The sequence below is a fragment of the Heloderma suspectum genome, chromosome 6 (assembly GCF_057233095.1).
Source record: "Heloderma suspectum isolate Gila_16-S chromosome 6, 16-S_ref, whole genome shotgun sequence".
NCBI classification, from domain to species: Eukaryota; Metazoa; Chordata; class Lepidosauria; order Squamata; family Helodermatidae; genus Heloderma; species Heloderma suspectum.
This window is the reverse complement of record NC_139463.1, coordinates 143,919-163,111: the sequence shown is the minus strand read 5'-3', so window position 1 is coordinate 163,111 and position 19,193 is coordinate 143,919. Positions and strand designations below refer to the sequence as shown.

The window sequence follows — 19,193 nt, the reverse complement described above, 5'->3', positions numbered from 1 at the left end:
TTTCTATACTGTCCAATAGCCAAAGCTCTCTGGGCAGTTTACAAAGATTAAAAACATTAAAAATACAGTATACAGAGATTTAAAGCCATTCACATAAACAACACACAAACAGACAATATACACAAAAGAACAATCTAAAACAACTATCTAAAACAACTTCAAACAAGCAATCTCAAAAACAAACAATCGTAACCATAAGACATTCCAGGATCGATTAAAAGTTATGATATACTGCCAAATGCCTGGGACCAGAGAAAGGTCTTAACCTGGCGCCGAAAAGATAACAATGTTGGCGTCAGGCAGGCCTCATCGGGGAGATCATTCCATAATTTGGGGGCCACCACCAAAAAGGCCCTCTCCCTTGTCGCCATCTTCTGAGCTTCCCTCAGAGAAGGGCCCAGAGATGGGCTCAAGTTACAGGAAGCCAGATTCCGGCTGAACATCAGGAAAAACTTCCTGACTGTTAGAGCAATACGACAATGGAACCAATTACCTAGGGAGGTGGTGGGCTCTCCCACACTGGAGGCATTCAAGGCGAGGCTGGACAGCCATCTGTCAGGGATGCTCTGACTTGGATTCCTGCATTGAGCAGGGGGTTGGACTCGATGGCCTTGTAGGCCCCTTCCAACCCTACTATTCTATGATTCTATGACCTCAACTGCCAGCTCAGATAGGGAGTCTGTTGAACAGTGGGGTGGGCGGTACACCAGCAGAGTCCCCAATCTGGTGTTCTGACTGCTCATCAGCTGGCTATCTCCAGAAGGAACCAACATTAACAGGGCTGGACCTCTGTACTTTCTCAGACTTGTCCAAGGAGACACTGAATGCTGGCTGTGGGGAACTGGCCACATGGCAGGCAGCCCTCAAGCTGCAGAAATGTCTAGACTCCAGGTTGACTCTCCAGTTTGTGAGGCCACATCAGCAGTCTTCTCCAGAGGCAGCTGCCTCCACTTTTAGCATGATGCTGTCAGCAGGCAAGAGGCAGACATTCTCGTTGGTCACTTCTCCAGTCGCCCTCCCTCCAAGCACATAAAGGGCCACATAAACAAAGCCACATATTTTATCGTCTCAATAACCCTGTGGTGTAGATTAGACTCAAAGACTTTGACATACCCAAAGTTGCTTAGTGACCTCCAAAACTGAGCAGGGATTTGAAACCAGGTTTCCCACAATCAAGCCCACCATTCTGCCTACTAATCTATCCAGCCCACCTGGGCTCCACCAGTAACATCCTGCAACATTCATAAGATGCTGCCTAAGCCCCTTGGTGGGCAATATTGTGAGCTGTGGGGTTTTGCGCAGAGAGAAAAGGCACTCAGGGCTTGAACCCAAAGCAAGAAATGACACTGATACTGGCCCTTCAGTAAGTCACAAAGGTCTTTCAAAATCACACACTGATGGACAAAGACTATCCAACTGACGTACCAGTTTGACCAAGAGCCATGCACACCAAGAACCACGTTATGTGTATGCGAGTTTCTGAAGAGACCAGATGTTCTGGCTTCTTTCCTCTTCTCTGCATACCACCCTCATTAACTGCAGACTTACCTGAGTGTCATGTGGTTCATGGTCCAAAGGGTCAGAAATGTGCCATTCCTTCAGGTGACTGCTACCTTCAGAAGCCTTTGGAAAGCAAACAATATACACACATCATTTGCATGGCACTTCCCTGCTACTCTCGCCAGCATTGTCTTGAATGCCAACAAACTCAGAGGCAGGCCTCAAAAAACAAGGCCAACCTCTAAAGGAAAAGCCAAGCCAGGAGTGACCACCCCACTGCATTTTAGTTCCTCAAAGAATATAAGAAGAGCCATGCTGGATCAGACTACAGGTCTAATCTTATCTAGTCCTGTATTCTGCTCCCACAATGGTCAACCAGCTGCCTCTATGAGAAGCCCAGAAACAGGATATGAGTGCAATAGCATTCTCTTGTTAATGTATCTCAGAAACTGGTGTTGAGAGACATGCTGCCTCCAATACCAGATGTAATATATAGCCATCATGATTAGTGGGATTATAGCCCACAAACATACATAAAGCACCAGTGGAGAGGAAGGCACACTTTGTGGAGGTAGTGTCTAGGAAAGCCAAGCACTCCTAAAAATCCCTAAGTTCTCTCTTAGGGAATTCATTCCAGGGCCTTCTAATCCCTCAGATCCCTCACTCTGCTTCTTCACTCTCTCCATCTCTCTTCTTGCAGTTTTCACCTAACAAGTGAAACAATTATGGATCTTCCACAACCATAAGTTCCACGTAGCTCAGCTGGTTGCCTGTGGCATACCAAAGCCTATCACTTCATGGAGATGGAGAAAGCGTAGGGGGTGGTGTTGGTGTCCAACGTCTGTTCCAGATAAACTGATGGAATTCATGATTAAAACAGCGTGATCATGCATACAGAACAAGGTGGCCTTGCAGACACTGTGGACAACTCCCATGTCACCATTGACTATGCTGGCTAGGGCTGACAAGTGTTGTCAATCCAAACATCTAGAAGACTATGACTTGCCCACCCCTTCTTGGAGAAAGGGACTATGGCAGAGCCCCTGCTTTGCATGCAGTAAGTCCCCAGTTCAATCCCCAGCAACATCTCCAGATAGGGCAGGGAAACAATTCTGCCTGAAACCCTGAAGAGATGCTACTGCCAGTCAGTGTCAAAAATACTGGGCTAGATGGACTCAGGGCCTGACTCAGTAGAAGGCAGCTTCCGATGTTCCCATTGTCAGCAAGCATGTAGATTAGGGAGCGGGATTTTTTTCTCACCCCAAGGGCTGCATTCTCTTGTGACCAGCCTTCTAGGTGAGCCCATATGCCAGCAGTGGGCAGGCCAAAGCCACACATGATCCCATTCACAAAGACGGGCCCTGTGCAGCAATTAGGCTTTCAACCAGCCTCCCGTTGGTTCCAGTGGCAATTAGGCTTGCATAAAGCCTCCAGTAGGTTCGGGGGGGGGGGGAGTATACAAGCCTAAGTGCCACAGGGGGCAATTCTTTTTGGGGTGGTCACAGCAAATAGAAAGAGTAGAGCTAGCCCCCCCCCCCCCCAATCACCACCTCCATGCTGCAATTAGGTTCCAATGAGAGGCTAACTGCTGTGCAGGGCTGACGGTGACCTTGAGGAGGAGGGGTGAAGCATGTGGGGAGGGCTAACCATTCCATCCAAAGCTGTAAACCTTCCTCAAATCACCACTACACCACCATTAGGCTTGCAGGGAAAAGCCTCCTATTGGCTCTAGTGGAAGGTTTTTTTCAGGCCTAACTGCTGCATGAACCGGGCAGGCTTCATCCAGTCTACAAGTACCCAGTTCCCTATCCCTGACGTAAATACTGGTGATCTGGTAGACAGTATATACTTGGGTTTCAAATTTGTTTTGAAAAAGTCCCTCCAAGTCTCCTGAATAGACTTAAGCAGTCAGGGGATAAGAGCATGGGTCCTCTTTTGGATTGGTTAACAAACAGGAGCATAAATCGACAGTACTCACAATGGGAGGGGGGAGGGATGGGTCCCCCCAAGGATCTGTATTGGGACTGGTGCTATTTAACTTGCTCATTAATGATTTGTATCTGGGGAGGTACAGAGAGATGGTGGGGGTTGCTGACAAGACCCTTTTATTCAGGATGGTGAAGAGCTCCACAGCCCCAAAGGATGAATAGGCAACAAATGGCAAAAGTGGTTCAAGGTAAGCAAATGTAAAGTGATGCACATTGGGGCACAAAATCTCAACTTCCCATGTACACTGATAGGGTCTGAGCTGGCTGACCAAGAAAAAGTCCTTAAGGTCATGACGGTAAATAGCTCAGTGAAAACGTCAACTCAGTGTTGAGTGTAGCAGTGTAGCAACAGTAGGAAAACAACATGCAATTTCATGCTAGATATGATTAGGAAAGGGATCGAAAATAAACACTCCAGTATTGCAATGCCTTAATACAAATCTATGGTGCAGCGACATTTGGAATGCTACACATATTCTGGCCACAACATATAAAAAACCATATCCTAGTGCTAGAAAGGTGCAGAGAAGGGAAGCAAAATTGATTAAGGGGCTGGAACACCTTCACTATGAGGAAAGGTTCTAACTTTTTAGGTTAGAAAAGAGATGACTGAGGCAGGACACAACAGAAATTCACAAAAACTATGCATGGTGTGGAGACAGAAGTTTTTCTCCTTCTCTCACAGTACTCAAATTGCGGATGGGGGTGTCATCCAATGTAATTGATTGGGGGTAGACTCAGCACAGATAGAAGGCCATCCTCCACACACAGCATACATAAATGATGGAACTCACTGCCATAAGATCCATTGATGGCCACAGATGTCTTAAAAGGGGATTAGATAAATTCACAGCTATTAGCCATGATGGCTAAAGAGAACCTCTAGATTTAGACGCAGTGTACTTGCAAAGGGAGGACTGTTACTTTCATATCCTACTTTATTTTATACTAAATATTTATTTCCCATTTTTGGATCCCAAAATGAACACCTACGGTCGCTAGCAATAAACAGAATTAAAACAAACCCCAAATAAGCAACCCCCCCCATACAATATCAAACTAACCAAACTAATACAAAAGACACCAGCAAAAATTAACATACCTATTCAAGCCCATAAGCCTGGCAAAATAAAGAAGGGGCAAGGCAAAATAAGCCTCAAAGGCCTGACAAGAGTTTCATAGTTTGAGTATCACAGCCAAAAGGGCCTCTCTCAGATTCTTAAGTAGTTTTTTGTGGGCTTGCAGTGAGGAGAAACAGAAATTCTTTACTCACTGGTGAATGTCTGTTCTCATCGAGTGAAGGACGCCAGCCAGTACAGGGTAGGCTCTGCCTCCGGGGCCAGGAAGGTAGTCTCCGAGAAGAACTTCTGGAGGACGTGGGGCCTCCCCCATGATCACTAGTCGAGTATTCCAAGTTGTTGAAACTTGTCGGAAGCCCTCTGTCCTGGCAGGCCTTGACTGTGAACCTTGACTGATGAACAGGCTGAGCAAGCAACAGTGTTGAGGCCTGTCTAGCCTAAGAGTCACCTAGAAGGAGGCCAGCCTGGGAGGGCCTGGCTGGCCTCCTTCACTCGACGAGAACAGAAATTCACCGGTGAGTAAAGCATTTCCGTTTCTCCCATCGAGTGCAGGAGACCAGCCAATACGGGGAGGTGACAAAGCAGTTCATCTCTGGGTGGGTCAACAAACCCCTGGGCCGGCCCCCTGCTAGGGCTGTAGAACCCTCTGGAGGACCCCCCTGCCAAAGGCACCTTCTGCAGAAGCAAAAAGGTTGATTTTGTAGTGACGTGTAAACGTATGCACGAATGACCACATGGCCACCCTGCAGATCTCTTCTAGCAGAGCCCTCCCCAGGAAGGCTGCTGATGTGACCATCCCCCTAACCGAGTGGGCCAATATTCCCTCTGGGACTGTTAGGCCAGTGGAGATGTAAGCCAGTGCGATGCACTCACGTAGCCAGTGTGCCAGAGAGGCTACTGACACCTTCTTGTCCATGGAGAATGGTCTGAAGGACATGAATAGGGCTCTGTGTTGCCTGTGGGGCCCGGTCCTATCTAGATAGAACTTGAGGGCCCATCTGGCATCCAGGGTATGCCATTCCCTCTCCTGGGGGTTGGAAGGGTGAGAGCAGAAGGATGGGATGACCAGTTCCTGGGCTCTGTAGAAGTCAGAGTTGATCTTGGGGATGAAGGTTAGGTCCAGGCAGAGGACCAACTTGTCCCTGTGAAAAATACAAAGCTCCTTTTCCGCCAAAGGAGCCCCCAGCTCAGCGACCCTTCTGGCAGTCATGATAGCCAGAAGGAAAATCGTTTTGAGGGTCAGCACCTTAAGGATGGCAGCCCCTAGGGGTTTCAATGGGGCTTCAGACAGTGCCTTGAGAACAGCGTTAAGGCTCCACGTGGGGAACCTCCTCATTGGGGGAGGTTTGATCAATGAAACCGCCCTAAGGAACCTCTTAATGTGGGGATGAGAACCCAGCCCCCCACCCCCAGCTCCCCTAGTATGGACCCCAAGGAGGAAACCTGCCTTTTTAGGTTATTTGTTCTGAGGCCTGCTGGCGAGCCTTCCTGGAGGGACCCATTATGCTGGTGCGTAATGGGTTCCTCCCTGTAGCCTGGGCCCAGATGAGGAACGCCCTCCAGGTGTGTTCATACAATCTATTAGTGGAGGACTTCCAGGAGGCTAGGAGGGTGGAAACCACCTTTGAAGAGTAGCCCTGGACCCTTAGCAATTTCCCCTCAACTTCCGGGTGGTTAGTTTCAGGAAACCTGGATCTTGGTGAGCAATCGGCCCTTGAGTCAGTAGGTCGTGCCAGGGCGGCAGGGTCAGCGGCTTGACCGTGGATAGGTTTATAAGGTCGGCGTACCACGGTCTCCTCGGCCAACTGGGTGCTACCAGGATTAGTTTCGCCTGCTGATCCTTCAGCTTCCAAATCACTTTAGGGATGAGAGCCAGGGGAGGGAAGGCATAAAGAAGCCCCCTGGGCCAACTGCTGGTCAGAGCGTCTGTGAACTCAGCACCTCTCATGACGTAGCGGGTGGCGAATCTGGGGAGTTTGGCGTTCTGCTGGGATGCAAAGAGGTCGACGCAGGGTCAGCCTAACTGCTTTGTCAGCCAACTGACGGTATGCAGGTGGAGGGACCGCTCCCCTGAGTCTAGGGACGTCCTGCTGAGCCAGTTGGCCTGGATGTTCAGTATGCCTCTTAGGTGCTCTGCCTTGATGGAGCGGAGGTGTTTTTGGGCCCACCTGAACAGCATCATGGCAACCTTCTGAGGGGATTTGGACTGAGTCCCTCCTTGTTTGTTCACGTATGCCTTTGCTACCACGCTGTCTGTTCTGATTAGGACATCCTGTGACTCCAGTTGTGGGGCTAGGTATCTCAGTGCCAGGCAGATGGCCCTCAGCTCCAGTAGGCTGATGCTGAGGCAAGATTCCTCTTTGGCCCATAGGCCTTGGGTGTGGTGGCCCTCGCAGAGAGCACTCCACCCCGTGAGGCAAGCATCTGTAGTAAAGGTGGTAAACGTTGGGGTCTGGATGGGGGCTCCTTCCGCGAGGATGGGTGGGTATGATCACCAGGTCAAGGAGCAAGAGATTCCTGCTGGGATTCGCACTGCTGGGTTGAGGTTGGCTGCTATTTCCATCTGGTAGGCCAGGAGGAACGACTATAGGGGCCTTGCTTGGAATCTTGCCCACTGGACAGTCCCCTGGCATGAGACCATCATGCCCAGCAGTTTTGCCAGCTCTCTGAGGCAGGGCTTCTTTTTGGTCTGGATCCAGGCTGCCAATCTGCTTATTGTAGTCTGTCTGTCTGTCTGGAGATAGAGTCATGATGTCCTTGGTCGTGACTAGGGTCACTCCCAGGTGGAGTAGGGACTGTGAGGGTGACAGGGAGCTCTTCTTCTCGTTGATGACAAATCCCAGGGACTGCAGGGTTGAAAGAGTGACACTGGTGTCCTGCATGCACCATTCCATGACGGTGAGCGGATTAGGATATCGTCCAAACAGGGGTGTAGATGGATTCCCTTTGACCTTAGGTGGGCCACTGGGGCCAGGACGATATTTGTGAACACTCTTGGAGCCATGGCTAGGCCAAAGGGAAGAGCCTTTCAATTGGAATTGCTTTGCTCTGTAGCTGAAGTGCAGAAACTTGCAGTGAGATGGTTGGATGGGGATGTGTAGGTAGGCCTCTGACAGATCCACCGAGGTTAAGAATTCCCCTCTTCGGAAGCTCTCCTTTATGGACTTGAGCATCTCCATTTGGAATTTCTGCTTCCTCCGGCAACGGTTGAGACTCTTTAAGTCCAGAATGGGTCTGGACCTTCCGTTCCTGTTCGGGACTGTGAAGAAGAGGGAGAAGACGCCCTGTCCCCTCTCTTTCCAAGGCACCTTCTCGATGGCTTGGATCTGACGGAGGTGTTGTATTGCTGCAAGAGTCCTCAAATGCCCAGCTGGTTCCTTCCGATGGGGGAGCTGAAGAAGCGCTCCCTGGGTGGTCTCTGGAGCTCTATGAAGTAGCCCTCTGCCACTGTTTCCATGACCCAGCTGTTTGAGCAGAGCCGTCTCCTGGCATTTGAGAAGTCCTGCAGCTGTCCCCCCACTGTGGGGGGGACGACAACAGCGAGTCATGCTGTATTGGGAGTCTTGCCTTGCTGGGGGGTGCCTCTGTGGTTGCCCAGCTTGGCCCTGGTGTCATGATGTCATCTGGATTTTCCCTCTCTAGCTACATAGGTGGAGGGGAAGGATGGCCTGAAGGGACAAAAGGGCCTGGGCGTCGCCTGAAAGCGCTTTGCCTTTTTCTTCGCTGAGTTCTATAAGGCTTTCTTCTTGTCCTTTGTCTCCACCAGCAGTTTGTCCAAGGCTTCCCTGAACAGTAGCTTCCCTGAAAAGGGGAAGCCTGCCAGATTGGATTTGGTTTTGGTGTCCACCCCCCAGTTGCATAGCCAGATGTTTCTTCTTGCTACGACATTGGCTGCTGTTGCCTTTGCCCCCAGCTGGAAGGAGTCTAGGGGCATGTCAGCAAAGAACGCCGCTGCCATCGCCATATCCTGCATGGTTTCATGGGTCTACTTCCCTAGATCTCTGCTATGGAGCAGCCTGTTTGCCATCATGAAGATGCCCCTAGCGACGATGGTTGACATGGTTGCCACCTGCATGGACATGACTGAGGCGTTGAAGCCTCTGCGGAGGGCTGCCTCAGCCCTTCGATCATACTGGTCCGAGGGAAGCTCGTCCTGTTCTGAGGTCAGGAGGGCCTTGGAATTGAGAGCTGCGATGGGTTTGTCTGTTGTTGTTGTTCAGTCGTGTCCTATTCTTCATGACCCCATGGACCAGAGCATGCCTAGCCTTCCTGTCCTCCGCTCTCTCCCGAAGCGTGCTTAAGTCCATATTCATTGCATCAGTGATACTATCTAGCCATCTCATCCTCTGCCGTCCCCTTCTCCTTTTGCCTTCAGTCTTTCCCAGCATCAGGGTCTTCTCCAGAGAGTTTTCTCTTCACATTAGGTGGCCAAAATATTTGAGCTTCAGCTTCAGTATCTGTCCTTCCAATGAGCACTCAGGGTTGATTTCCTTTAGGATTGACTGATTGGATCTCCTTGCAGTCCAGGGGACTCGTAAGAGTCTTCTCCAGCACCACAGTTCTTCCCCTTTCTCCCTTGCTTTTTGCTTCCCTTCTTTCCTCAGCTACTTGTAAAGCCTCATCAGACAGCCACTTGGCTTTCTTGCATTTCTTTTTCTTTGGGATGGATTTCGTTGCTGCCTCCTGAACAATGTTACGGACCTCCGTCCATTGTTCCTCAAGCACTCTATCAGGTCTAATCCCTGAAATCTATTCCTCACCTCCACTGTATATTCATAAAGGATATGACTGAGGTCATACCTGAATGGTTTAGTGGTTTTCCCTATGTTCTTCAATTTAAGCCGAAATTTTGCAACAAGAAGGTCATGATCTGAGCCACAGTCAGCTCCAGGTCTTGTTTTGACTGACTGTATGGAGCTTCTCCATCTTTGGCTGCAAAGGACATAATCAATCTGATTTCGATATTGACCATCTGGTGATGTCCATGTGTAGAGTCGCCTCTTGTGCTGGTGGAAAAGAGTGTTTGCTATGATCAGCGTGTTCTCTTGGAAGAACTGTATTAGCCTTTGTCCTGCTTCTTTTTGTACACCAAGGCCATGCTTGCCTGTTATCCCGGTGATTTCTTGACTTCCTACTTTAGCCTTCCAATCCCCTATGATGAAGAGGACATCTTTTTTTGGTGTTAGTTCTAGAAGGTGTTGTAAGTCTTCATAGAACCGATCAACCTCAGCTTCTTCAGCATCAGTGGTTGGGGCATAGACTTGAGTTACTGTGATGTTGAATGGTTTGCCTTGGATTCGTACTGAGACCATTCTGTTGTTTTTGAGATTGTACCCCAGAACTGCTTTTCCCACCCTTTTGTTGACTATGAGTGCTACTCCATTTCTTCTAAGGGATTCTTGCCCACAGTAGTAGATATGGTGGTCACCCGAATTAAATTCGCCCATGCGTGTCCATTTTAGTTCGCTGATTCCCAAGATGTCGATGTTCAATCTTGCCATCTGATGTTTGACCACCTCCAGCTTACCTTGATTCATTGATCTGACATTCCAGGTTCCTAAACAATATTGTTCTTTACAGCATCGGATTTTCTTTTCACCACCAGACAAAGATGGGTTCGTCTACTCTTGGGGTAACCAGATCCTGCATGGCATCTTCTTGCAGGAGATAGAAGTTCTCACAGTTATGATGGAGTGTCTTAGATCTGGTTGGCTTAGACCACTCCTTGTGTAGTATCTCTTCCAGGCTTAGTGGGAGTGGCACATGGGGGGGGGGGCAATGGGAAGGCCACCACCGCTGCTCTCTTTGCCTGTCCCTGGCAGGGTGTCGTGGCTTCTTCCTGGTCTGTAAGCTCCAGGATGTTAAGGCATTTGGAGATTATTTTGGGAAAGATGGCCTTGTTGAGGCTTTTCCTTGGGCTTGTCCCTCTCTGAGGGGTATCCCTCCTCAGATTCTGATGAGCTTGCCCTGGGGGAAGGGGATCTGGAGCTTTGGGAGTCACAGCGGTAGGCAAGGGACCAGGAAGGGGATCTGGTCTTTCGCCTCCCTTCTCCACGTCTCCTCACCTTCTTTCTCTGGGTAGATGGTGACAAGGATCTGGAGCGCTTCGTGCAGGAGGGGCCCCTGCTTAAGGTCGACCGGGACCTGCCCAAGGCCTCCCTCCTCCTCTCCCTCTGCCTGCTTCTCCTGGAGTGGAGGTGGGGGTGCGAGTGCGCCTCCGTTTGGAGCATGATCTGCTGCACTGGATGTCCATGGAGCTGTAGCTGGATGAGCGCAAGTGGGTACATCGCTTGCATTGGGCCTTTTCCCTGGATGTGCTCCTGTGGGAGTGCTCTCTGCATCTCGTCCCCTCCTGCGGGGAGGCCTTGCATCTGATTTGGTGAACGGCCTCCTCTAGCAAATCCAGAATAGATCTTTCCCTTTCCCGGATTTGTGGTGGGGGCTGGCCCTCAGGGCTGGGCCTATAGCTGGGCTCCAGGCCCCCTGCCCTTTCCTCCAGGGATCCCTATCCTGTGATAGGGAATGTGGGGGACTAGAGTCCTCCATTTCCGACCCTTTCTGAGGTTCCTAATGGGGCTGTGGGCCTTGAGAGGCTTGCCCTGGAATCCCTTGCCTGGGTGTGTGTGGAGGGAACGGGAGAGGGGGGTGCGAGGGGCCTTGCTGTCACCTGACTCACCCTCTCTGGACTGCTCCTGCTCCTTGGGGGGTGGGCGCAATGGAAGCCGCCGCTGCCCCTCGCGGGCTCCACTGCCTGGAGAGGTCTCGCTCTGCTGTGTCTGCGTGGTTGTTGGTGGGGAGGGGGCCAATAGAAGCACCTTCCTCGACGCGCAGCTGAAAATTCTCCCTGCTTCGTGATGGCGGAGCCAGAGCATTGGGACTTCCCTGGCGCCTGTGCGGTGGCAGCTAAGAAGCCCTTCGGGGGGAGGGTTCCTGGATCCTTCTCCCCGCTGCGAGCCGGCCCTCTGTAGGCCAGAGGAGTGGTCATCTCCCCTGCATCGTGACTGAAGGTCGCTCCTTCTTCGGTCGTCTTCTTCTTTATAGTTGCTCTCGCACACGAGAACCTTAGAGAAGCTGCCTCCTTCCACGAGGCAGGAAGTAAAACTGGCGAGCATGGGGGAGGCCCTGCCTCCTCCAAAGTTCTTCTTGGAGACTACCCTCCTGGCCCTGGAGGCGGGGCCTTCCCTGTAATAGTTGGCCTCCTGCACTGGGTGGGAGAAAGGAGGGACGTGTGTATGCGTATCTGTCTGTATGCATGAAATGTGATGCTTGTGTGTGTGAGAATGGATGGAGGATAGGGGTGTGTGTGTGTGTGTGAGTGAGAGAGAGAGAGACACACACACACAGAGAGTGTGTGTGTGTGTGTGTGAGAGAGAGAGAGCGTGCACGTAGGGTAGTGATCCAGAGTGAGAGAGAAAAGAAATAAGACGAAAGAAGGGAGGGAGAAAGGGCTTGCCTTCTGTGAAATAGGTTTCTGTTGATGCTGAAAACTGTGGGTTTGAAGGAGTTATTTAGTACGTTGTACTCAGTCTTGCACTCAGTCTTTTGGGCAGGTTACTTGTCTTTTGTGATTAGCCACACCTCCCATAGCAGCAATTTCATGGTGGTGCCCAGGACAGCTTCTCAAATTGTGTACTTCTTCACACAGTGCATAGTTAAACTACAGAATTCGCTACCTCAAGATGTAGAGATGGCCACCGATTTGGATGGCTTCAAAAGAGGGTTAGGTAAATACCCAGATGAGAAGGCTATTAATGGCTATTAGTCCTAATGGCTATTTGCTACTTCCAGTACCAGAGGCAGTAAGCTCGTGTTCACCAGTTGCTGGGGAAAATAAGCAGAAGGGGTGCTCTTGCACTTCTGTCCTGCTTGTGGGTTTGTCGACAGCTGGCTGGCCACTGTGTGAACAGAGTGCTGGACTAGATGGATCCTTGGTCTGGTCCAGCATGGTTCTTATGAAATGTGCCCACAGGCCACAAAAGGTTGCCTACTTCTGAGCTACAGGAAGATCACCCCTTTGTATATGGGACTATTCCAGCAATGCTGTCCCCAAATGTTGTTGCTCTCTGGGGGGATGATCCAAAGACTGGCTCTGCCTGGGAAACAGCAGGTGTCAGGGTGGACACTGAGCCCATAGAATCCCAGAGTAGTTCTGATTCTGAGGAAGAGCAGTCACTCCTGGGAGAGGAGCGCGCTCCTCTTTCCCAGGGCCAACAGCTGACGGAGATTCCTCCCACCAGCATTCCTAGATTAGAAAGCAGGCCAGGGAGTGACAGAGCACAGAAAGCAGACTTGGTGGATGAGCGACGCAGAGAGCGGCGCCAGATGGAGGGCGCGGAAAGGAGACGTAGTGCCCGGTTGGCGCGCAAACAAAGGCTGCGCCCAGAGGATCCATGGGAAAAGGGGAGGGACTCTCCCTAGTCCTTAAGTTCAGGGGTCTGCCAGTAATTCCCTTTCAAACGGGGACCAACTGTTTCAACTTAGGGCATAGGTACTCTGCTGCTCAGATCTAGTTGCTACCTGTAGAGTTGTTAAGTTGTAAAAGAAGAATAAAGCTTTGAAAGGAATCCCTTTGTCTGTGTCTGGACTTGGCTACTGGATTAGATTGAGAGAGGCCTCCAAGGAGCCCTTGACAGCAGGCTACCCAAATAGTAAAGACATACCTCATTGTCAAAGCTGGCAGAAAGGACACTAACATCCACATGCAGATTCTTGAGAAGCCCAGTTGTTCCACAGGGACTCTGAACATGCAACGAGAAGCAGAGAAGATGTTCAGCAGTGGTGCATCCCAAGTCACACTCGAAGAATTGACACTGGGGACAAACAAGACAAAAGTGGCCCTGATCTGCTCCCCTCCTGTACCCATAGCAGGGTAACGTAGAAATCTTTCTGGGGGCCTATGGTTAAATACTGCAAAGTGTGGATTTGGATTTATATATCCTTGGGTTGCCCCCTTCCAAAGTACTGAAGAGCCTGGAGTAGGTGGGCATCCTGCTGAAGCCAGAGTTTGATGGCTGCATCAACAACTGAACCCTTCTGTGAAGGCAAATATTATTAAAATTGTGCAAAGATCACCACACATATGAATTCCCGCTGTGCTTTCTTCTTGTGAGCATACAGTAGAATAGGCAACACAGCCTCCATATTTTCTGGGTAGGAAATCCACAACACTTGAAATGGCTATAGCTTTTCCTAGCCTCTTGCTCTCATTCCACAGTAAAAGCTTCCACTGTGCTCTTCCTCCTCTTCAAATACAGGCAATTTAGCTTTCTTGAAAACCAGAAAGGTGGGAGGTTGCAGTTACGACCTGGGAAGTAACACATTCCATGCTGGGGACCAAATATCAGAAGCACCTGTATCTCCAATACAGAAGAGCAGGTGGATCCCCAAGCAAATAAGACCCATTGCTAAGTTGAGGCACAATCTGCAGAAAAATCCTCAGGGCTCATCCCAGAAAGAAAACACACCACACCAACTTAGATGGCTATCAACAGGATTAGAAAAGTTCAAGGAGGGTAACCAATGGCTGCCCACCATGATTTATTCATTTAATGGATTTTTAAACCATCTTTCAAGATAAATTATCTTCCCAAGGCAGCATGGTTATACACCACCTCCAGGATTAGAGGCAGCATGCTTCAGAAATACCAGTTCCTGAGGAGCAGTAGCAAGAGAGATTGTTTTAAGTCATGACTTAAAATAAGAAAAAAAAAACAAATTTAAATCACTGATTAAAATTGAGTTCTTCTTCATATATTTCCTAAAAAATAGTGCCAATTTGACCACTAAACGTTAATTTACAACAAGAGTATTATTGACACTGTAGTTTCACTCTTCCAACCAGGCCGTGCATCTCTTAGTTACACTGGATACGTTTTGGAGATATTCCATTTTTCCCTATCTAGGGAATGTCTTTGTGTGGGAACATAAGAACTTGCTTAGCGCTAACTGGACAATGGTGGCTTTTCTTCTTCCTGTTTCACTCCAACTTGGCCCATCCAAACTCTCACAAAAGCAAAGCAGCAAAGAAAAATGCAAGCCCCCTGACTGATAGGGTGAAGTAAAGTCTGACAGTTATCAGGCAGACAGTGATGTGGGTTTTCCAGAAAACTCTGAATTTTCCTATGCAAGTTAGGAAAATTTGCATAGGTTCATTTGCACTGGAAAATGTTCAGTTTACACTGGAAAACCACTAGAGAGTGACCTAACTTAGCATGTTTACTAAATACAAGTGAAATAAACAACAAAGCTAAAAAGTAATCCATGTTAATTTTTTGTCCCATTTGTCCCAAATGTTTGACCTGGAATATTTGAGGAAAAAAATTAACGCATGCTTAATGTCATTTCAGTGTTATATTATGTAGACATTTTTGCTGGAGTAAACAATTTAAAGACAACAGCATTTACTTCCCTTAAGTTGTGTAAACATAAGAAACAAAGCCCACTGCTGACATGCTCACTCAGCCTTCCCCAACTGGGTGCCCTCCAGATATGTTGAACTACAACTCTCAGGATTCTTCAGTCAGCATGGCTGGCTTGGGATGCTGGGAGTTGTAGTCAACATATCTGGAGGGCACTCGGTTGGAGAAGGCTGTACTAGTTAATTCTAGCAACCCAAAGAATGGTGCATGATATGCTGACAGCCACTCATTCATTTCAACAGAGTTCAACTCTCTTCCACTAAGGGTTGTCGGAGCACCTTCTGTTTCACTGACCTAGGTCAAATGTAACAACAGCCCACTGGTATAAAATCCGATGGGTTCTTATGCTTAATTTTTGTGAACCGCCCAGAGAGCTTCAGCTATGGGACAGTACAGAAATATAATAGATGAAATTAACTGCACAAGTAGGGACGAGCAAGCGCACTGCCTTCAGTGTGCCCGCTTCTTCTGCTTTTACTCAGCAACCCATGATCGGCACCTTCGTAGGTTGTGGAGCATGACATGTAAAGCAATCCATCTGGAAGCACCTTGCAAACAATGCAGTGATTTCTTGAAGCCAGCATGGATTTGTCAAAAACAAGTCCTGCCAGACTCACCTGATCTCATTTTTGATCAAGTCACCTCCCTTGTGGACTGTGGGAATGCTGTGGACATCATATACCTCGACTTCAGCAAAGCTTTCGACAAAGTGCCCCATGATATCCTGATGGGCAAACTAGCTCGAAGTGGGCTAGATGAAACAACGATCCGGTGGATCCACAGTTGGCTACAGAATCGGACTCAAAGACTGCTTATCAATGGGACCTTCTCAAAGTGGGGAGAGGTAACGAGTGGGGTACCGCAGGGCTCAGTCCTGGGCCCAGTGCTCTTCAACATTTGTATTAATGACTTGGAGGAGGAGGTGCAGGGAATGCTGATCAAATTTGCAGATGACACAAAATTGGGCGGGATAGCTAATACTTTGGAAGACAGAAACAAAATTCAAAGTGATCTGGATAGACTGGAGCGCTGGGCAGAAAACAGCAGAATGACATTTAATAGGGAGAAATGCCAAGTTCTGCACCTAGGAAAAAGAAACCAAATGCACAGTTACAAGATGGGGGATATGTAGCTCAACAACACTACAAGCGAGAAGGATCTTGGAACTGTTGTCGATCACAAGCTGAATATGAGCCATCAGTGTGATGTGGATGCAAAAAAAGGCAAATGCTATTTTGGGCTGCATTCATAGAAGCATCGCTTCCAAATCCCGGGAAGTACTAGTTCCCCTCTACTCAGCACTGGTTAGGCCTCATCTGGAGTACTGTGTCCAGTTCTGGGCACCACACTTTAAGAAGGATGCAGACAAACTGGAGAGGGTTCAGAGGAGGGCAACAAAGATGATCAGGGGACTGGAAACAAAGTCCTATGAGGAGAGACTGAAAGAACTGGGCATGTTTAGCCTTGAGAAGAGAAGACTGAGGGGAGATATGATAGCGCTCTTCAAGTACTTGAAAGGTTGTCCCAGAGAGGAAGGCCAAGATCTCTTCTTGGTCATCCCAGAGTGCAGGACACGGAATCATGGGCTCAAGTTACAGGAAGCCAGATTCCGGCTGAACATCAGGAAAAACCTCCTGACTGTAAGAGCAATACGACAATGGAACCAATTCCCTAGGGAGGTGGGGGGCTCTCCCACACTGGAGGCCTTCAAGATGAGGCTGGACAGCCATCTGTCAGGGATGCTGTGACTTGGATTCCTGCATTGAGCAGGGGGTTGGACTAGATGGCCTTGTAGGCCCCTTCCAACCCTACTATTCTATGATTCTATGTGAACCCAGACCACTGGCTTGTTCAGGGGCTAAACATCCCAGCATTGAACCCATGGTCTGCTGTTGGATTAACCACTGGGTTGCTTAGCCCCTGAACAACTCAGCGGTTTGAGCTCACATGTCACGCTCCACAACCTACGAAGGAGCCGATCATGGTTTATTGGGTAAAAGGGGAAGAGATGGGCACGCTGCCTGCAGCGCACCCACTTGAGCACAAAAACCCATCAGTTTTTAAACCCCTGGTTTGTCATTACATGCAATACAGTGAAACTGAAGGTGGCCCAACTGAAGGTGGTTGCTACGTGCAAACAGGGCCACTGTAACTGATTATTAGTTCCATTTCACACTGAGATATATATGTATTTCAGTGACATTCTATATATCTATGTAAAAATCTCATATACGTGCAAGGGATAACCACCTGAAAAGCATTAATTACAGCTCTGAAACTGCTAACCTAGCCTAGCATTGTATTTGCAATTGGCATTGTTACTAATGAACTTATGAAATGGAAAATATTTTGCAGAAAAATAAAGCACTAGAAAAGTTTCTGCCTTACATCACTGCAGATAAGAGCAGTTTATTTTCATCAGGTGAAAATGAACTAGCTATGTATGGCAGGTAGAGTGTAAATATTGATATTTGAGAAGTAATCAAAATAGTTCTTCAAGTCGCACAGAAAAACCTCCTTCAACTCATCTGGTAAAGGCACTGATTCCATTTAACGATTATCTGCAGCTAACAAGTGATTGTTGAGATTACTTAATATTAACCTAGTTATCCCTTGAGAAACACTTTTTAAAATCATATTTAAATTTAAACATTACTACTACTACTACTACAATCCTTGATCCATTCTATTGCCCTCCTGTCCTGCTTGTGGGCTTCCCAGCACATGTAACTGGCTACTGTAGGAATCGAAATGTTGGACTAGATAGATAGGTCTGATAAGGCTGCAGGGTTGACCTCCACAGCTAGAGACCCATCACTGCAAGGAGTGTGTGAGCAGATGCTTTTCATAGAATCATAGAATAGTAGGGTTGGAAAGGGCCTACAAGGCCATCGAGTGCAACCCCCTGCTCAATGCAGGAATCCAAGTCAGAGCATCCCTGACAAATGGCTGTCCAGCCTCGTCTTGAAGGCCTCCAGTGTGGGAGAGCCCACCACCTCCCTAGGGAATTGGTTCCATTGTCGTATTGCTCTTACAGTCAGGAAGTTTTTCCTGATGTTCAGCCGGAATCTGGCTTCCTGTAACTTGAGCTCATTATTCCGTGTCCTGCACTCTGGGATGATCAAGAAGAGATCCTGGCCTTCTTCTCTGAGACAACCTTTCAAGTCCTTGAAGAGTGCTATGCTATCTCCCTTCAGTCTTCTCTTCTCAAGGCTAAACATGCCCAGTTCTTTCAGTCTCTCTTCATAGGGCTTTATTTCCAGTCCCCTGATCATCTTTGTTGCCCTCCTCTGAACCCTCTCCAGTTTGTCTGCATCCTTCTTCAAGTGTGGTGCCCAGAACTGGACACAGTACTCCAGATGAGGCCTAACCAGTGCTGAGTAGAGGGGAACTAGTACTTCCCGGGATTTGGAAGCGATGCTTCTATGAATGCAACCCAAAATAGCATTTGCCTTTTTTGCGGCCACATCACATGGTTGGCTCATATTCAGCTTGTGATCGACAACAGTTCCAAGATCCATCTCACTTGTAGTGTGGTTGAGCCACGTATCCCCCATCTTGTAACTGTGCATTTGGTTTCTTTTTCCTAGGTGCAGAACTTGGCATTTATCCCTATGAAATGTCATTCTGTTGTTTTCTGCCCAGCGCTCCAGTCTATCCATATCACTTTGAATTTTGTTTCTGTCTTCCAAAGTATTAGCTATCCCGCCCAATTTTGTGTCATCTGCAAATCTGATCAGCATTCCCTGCACCTCCTCCTCCAAGTCATTAATAAAAATGTTGAAGAGTTTTGTAGAGACTTCACACGCATATCTGTATAGATGTGCTCAGGATCTACTCAACTGCCATTTGGGGGATGATCTGGGTCTCACCCAGCTCCCATTGAGAGGGGTGCTGGGTGAGACTCTTCACAGGCAAGTTTGAGCCATGTTCCAACTCCAAAATGGCAGACCAGGTGGGGGACACACCAGATGGCTTTGATCAAGGATGACTACCTCATTGCTGCCTTCTTCCTTTTCTGCCCCATCAAGAATCAGCTGGTTCAAGGAAGCTGCTGCCACTGCTGCTGCTGCTTCATCATCATCCATGGATTCAAACAGACTCTTCTTGCAGCTGTCAGGCTACAGAAGGCAAACATGCATATACATTAGCATGCACATTAAGAGGAGAATATAGGGGAAAGGAGGCAGAAAGCCACCTCAATTATC

General features: G+C 48.6%; 1 protein-coding gene across 3 annotated transcripts in view; it reads right to left on the bottom strand.

Moving 5' to 3' along the window:
* CEP164 (centrosomal protein 164) overlaps positions 1-19,193 on the bottom strand; it is a 112,910-nt gene that overhangs the window by 76,256 nt on the left and 17,461 nt on the right. For 2 of the 3 annotated variants that reach the window (XM_084860507.1, XM_084860508.1), the window contains exons 5-7: positions 18,981-19,106; positions 13,228-13,305; positions 1,549-1,623 (exon numbers count right to left, since the gene is read on the bottom strand). In XM_084860507.1, the coding sequence (XP_084716633.1) occupies positions 1,549-1,623; positions 13,228-13,305; positions 18,981-19,106 (279 nt within the window). Of the gene's footprint in view, positions 1-1,548; positions 1,624-13,227; positions 13,306-18,977; positions 19,107-19,193 lie in introns of all 3 variants that reach the window. The other variant, XM_084860509.1, reaches the window with a different exon arrangement.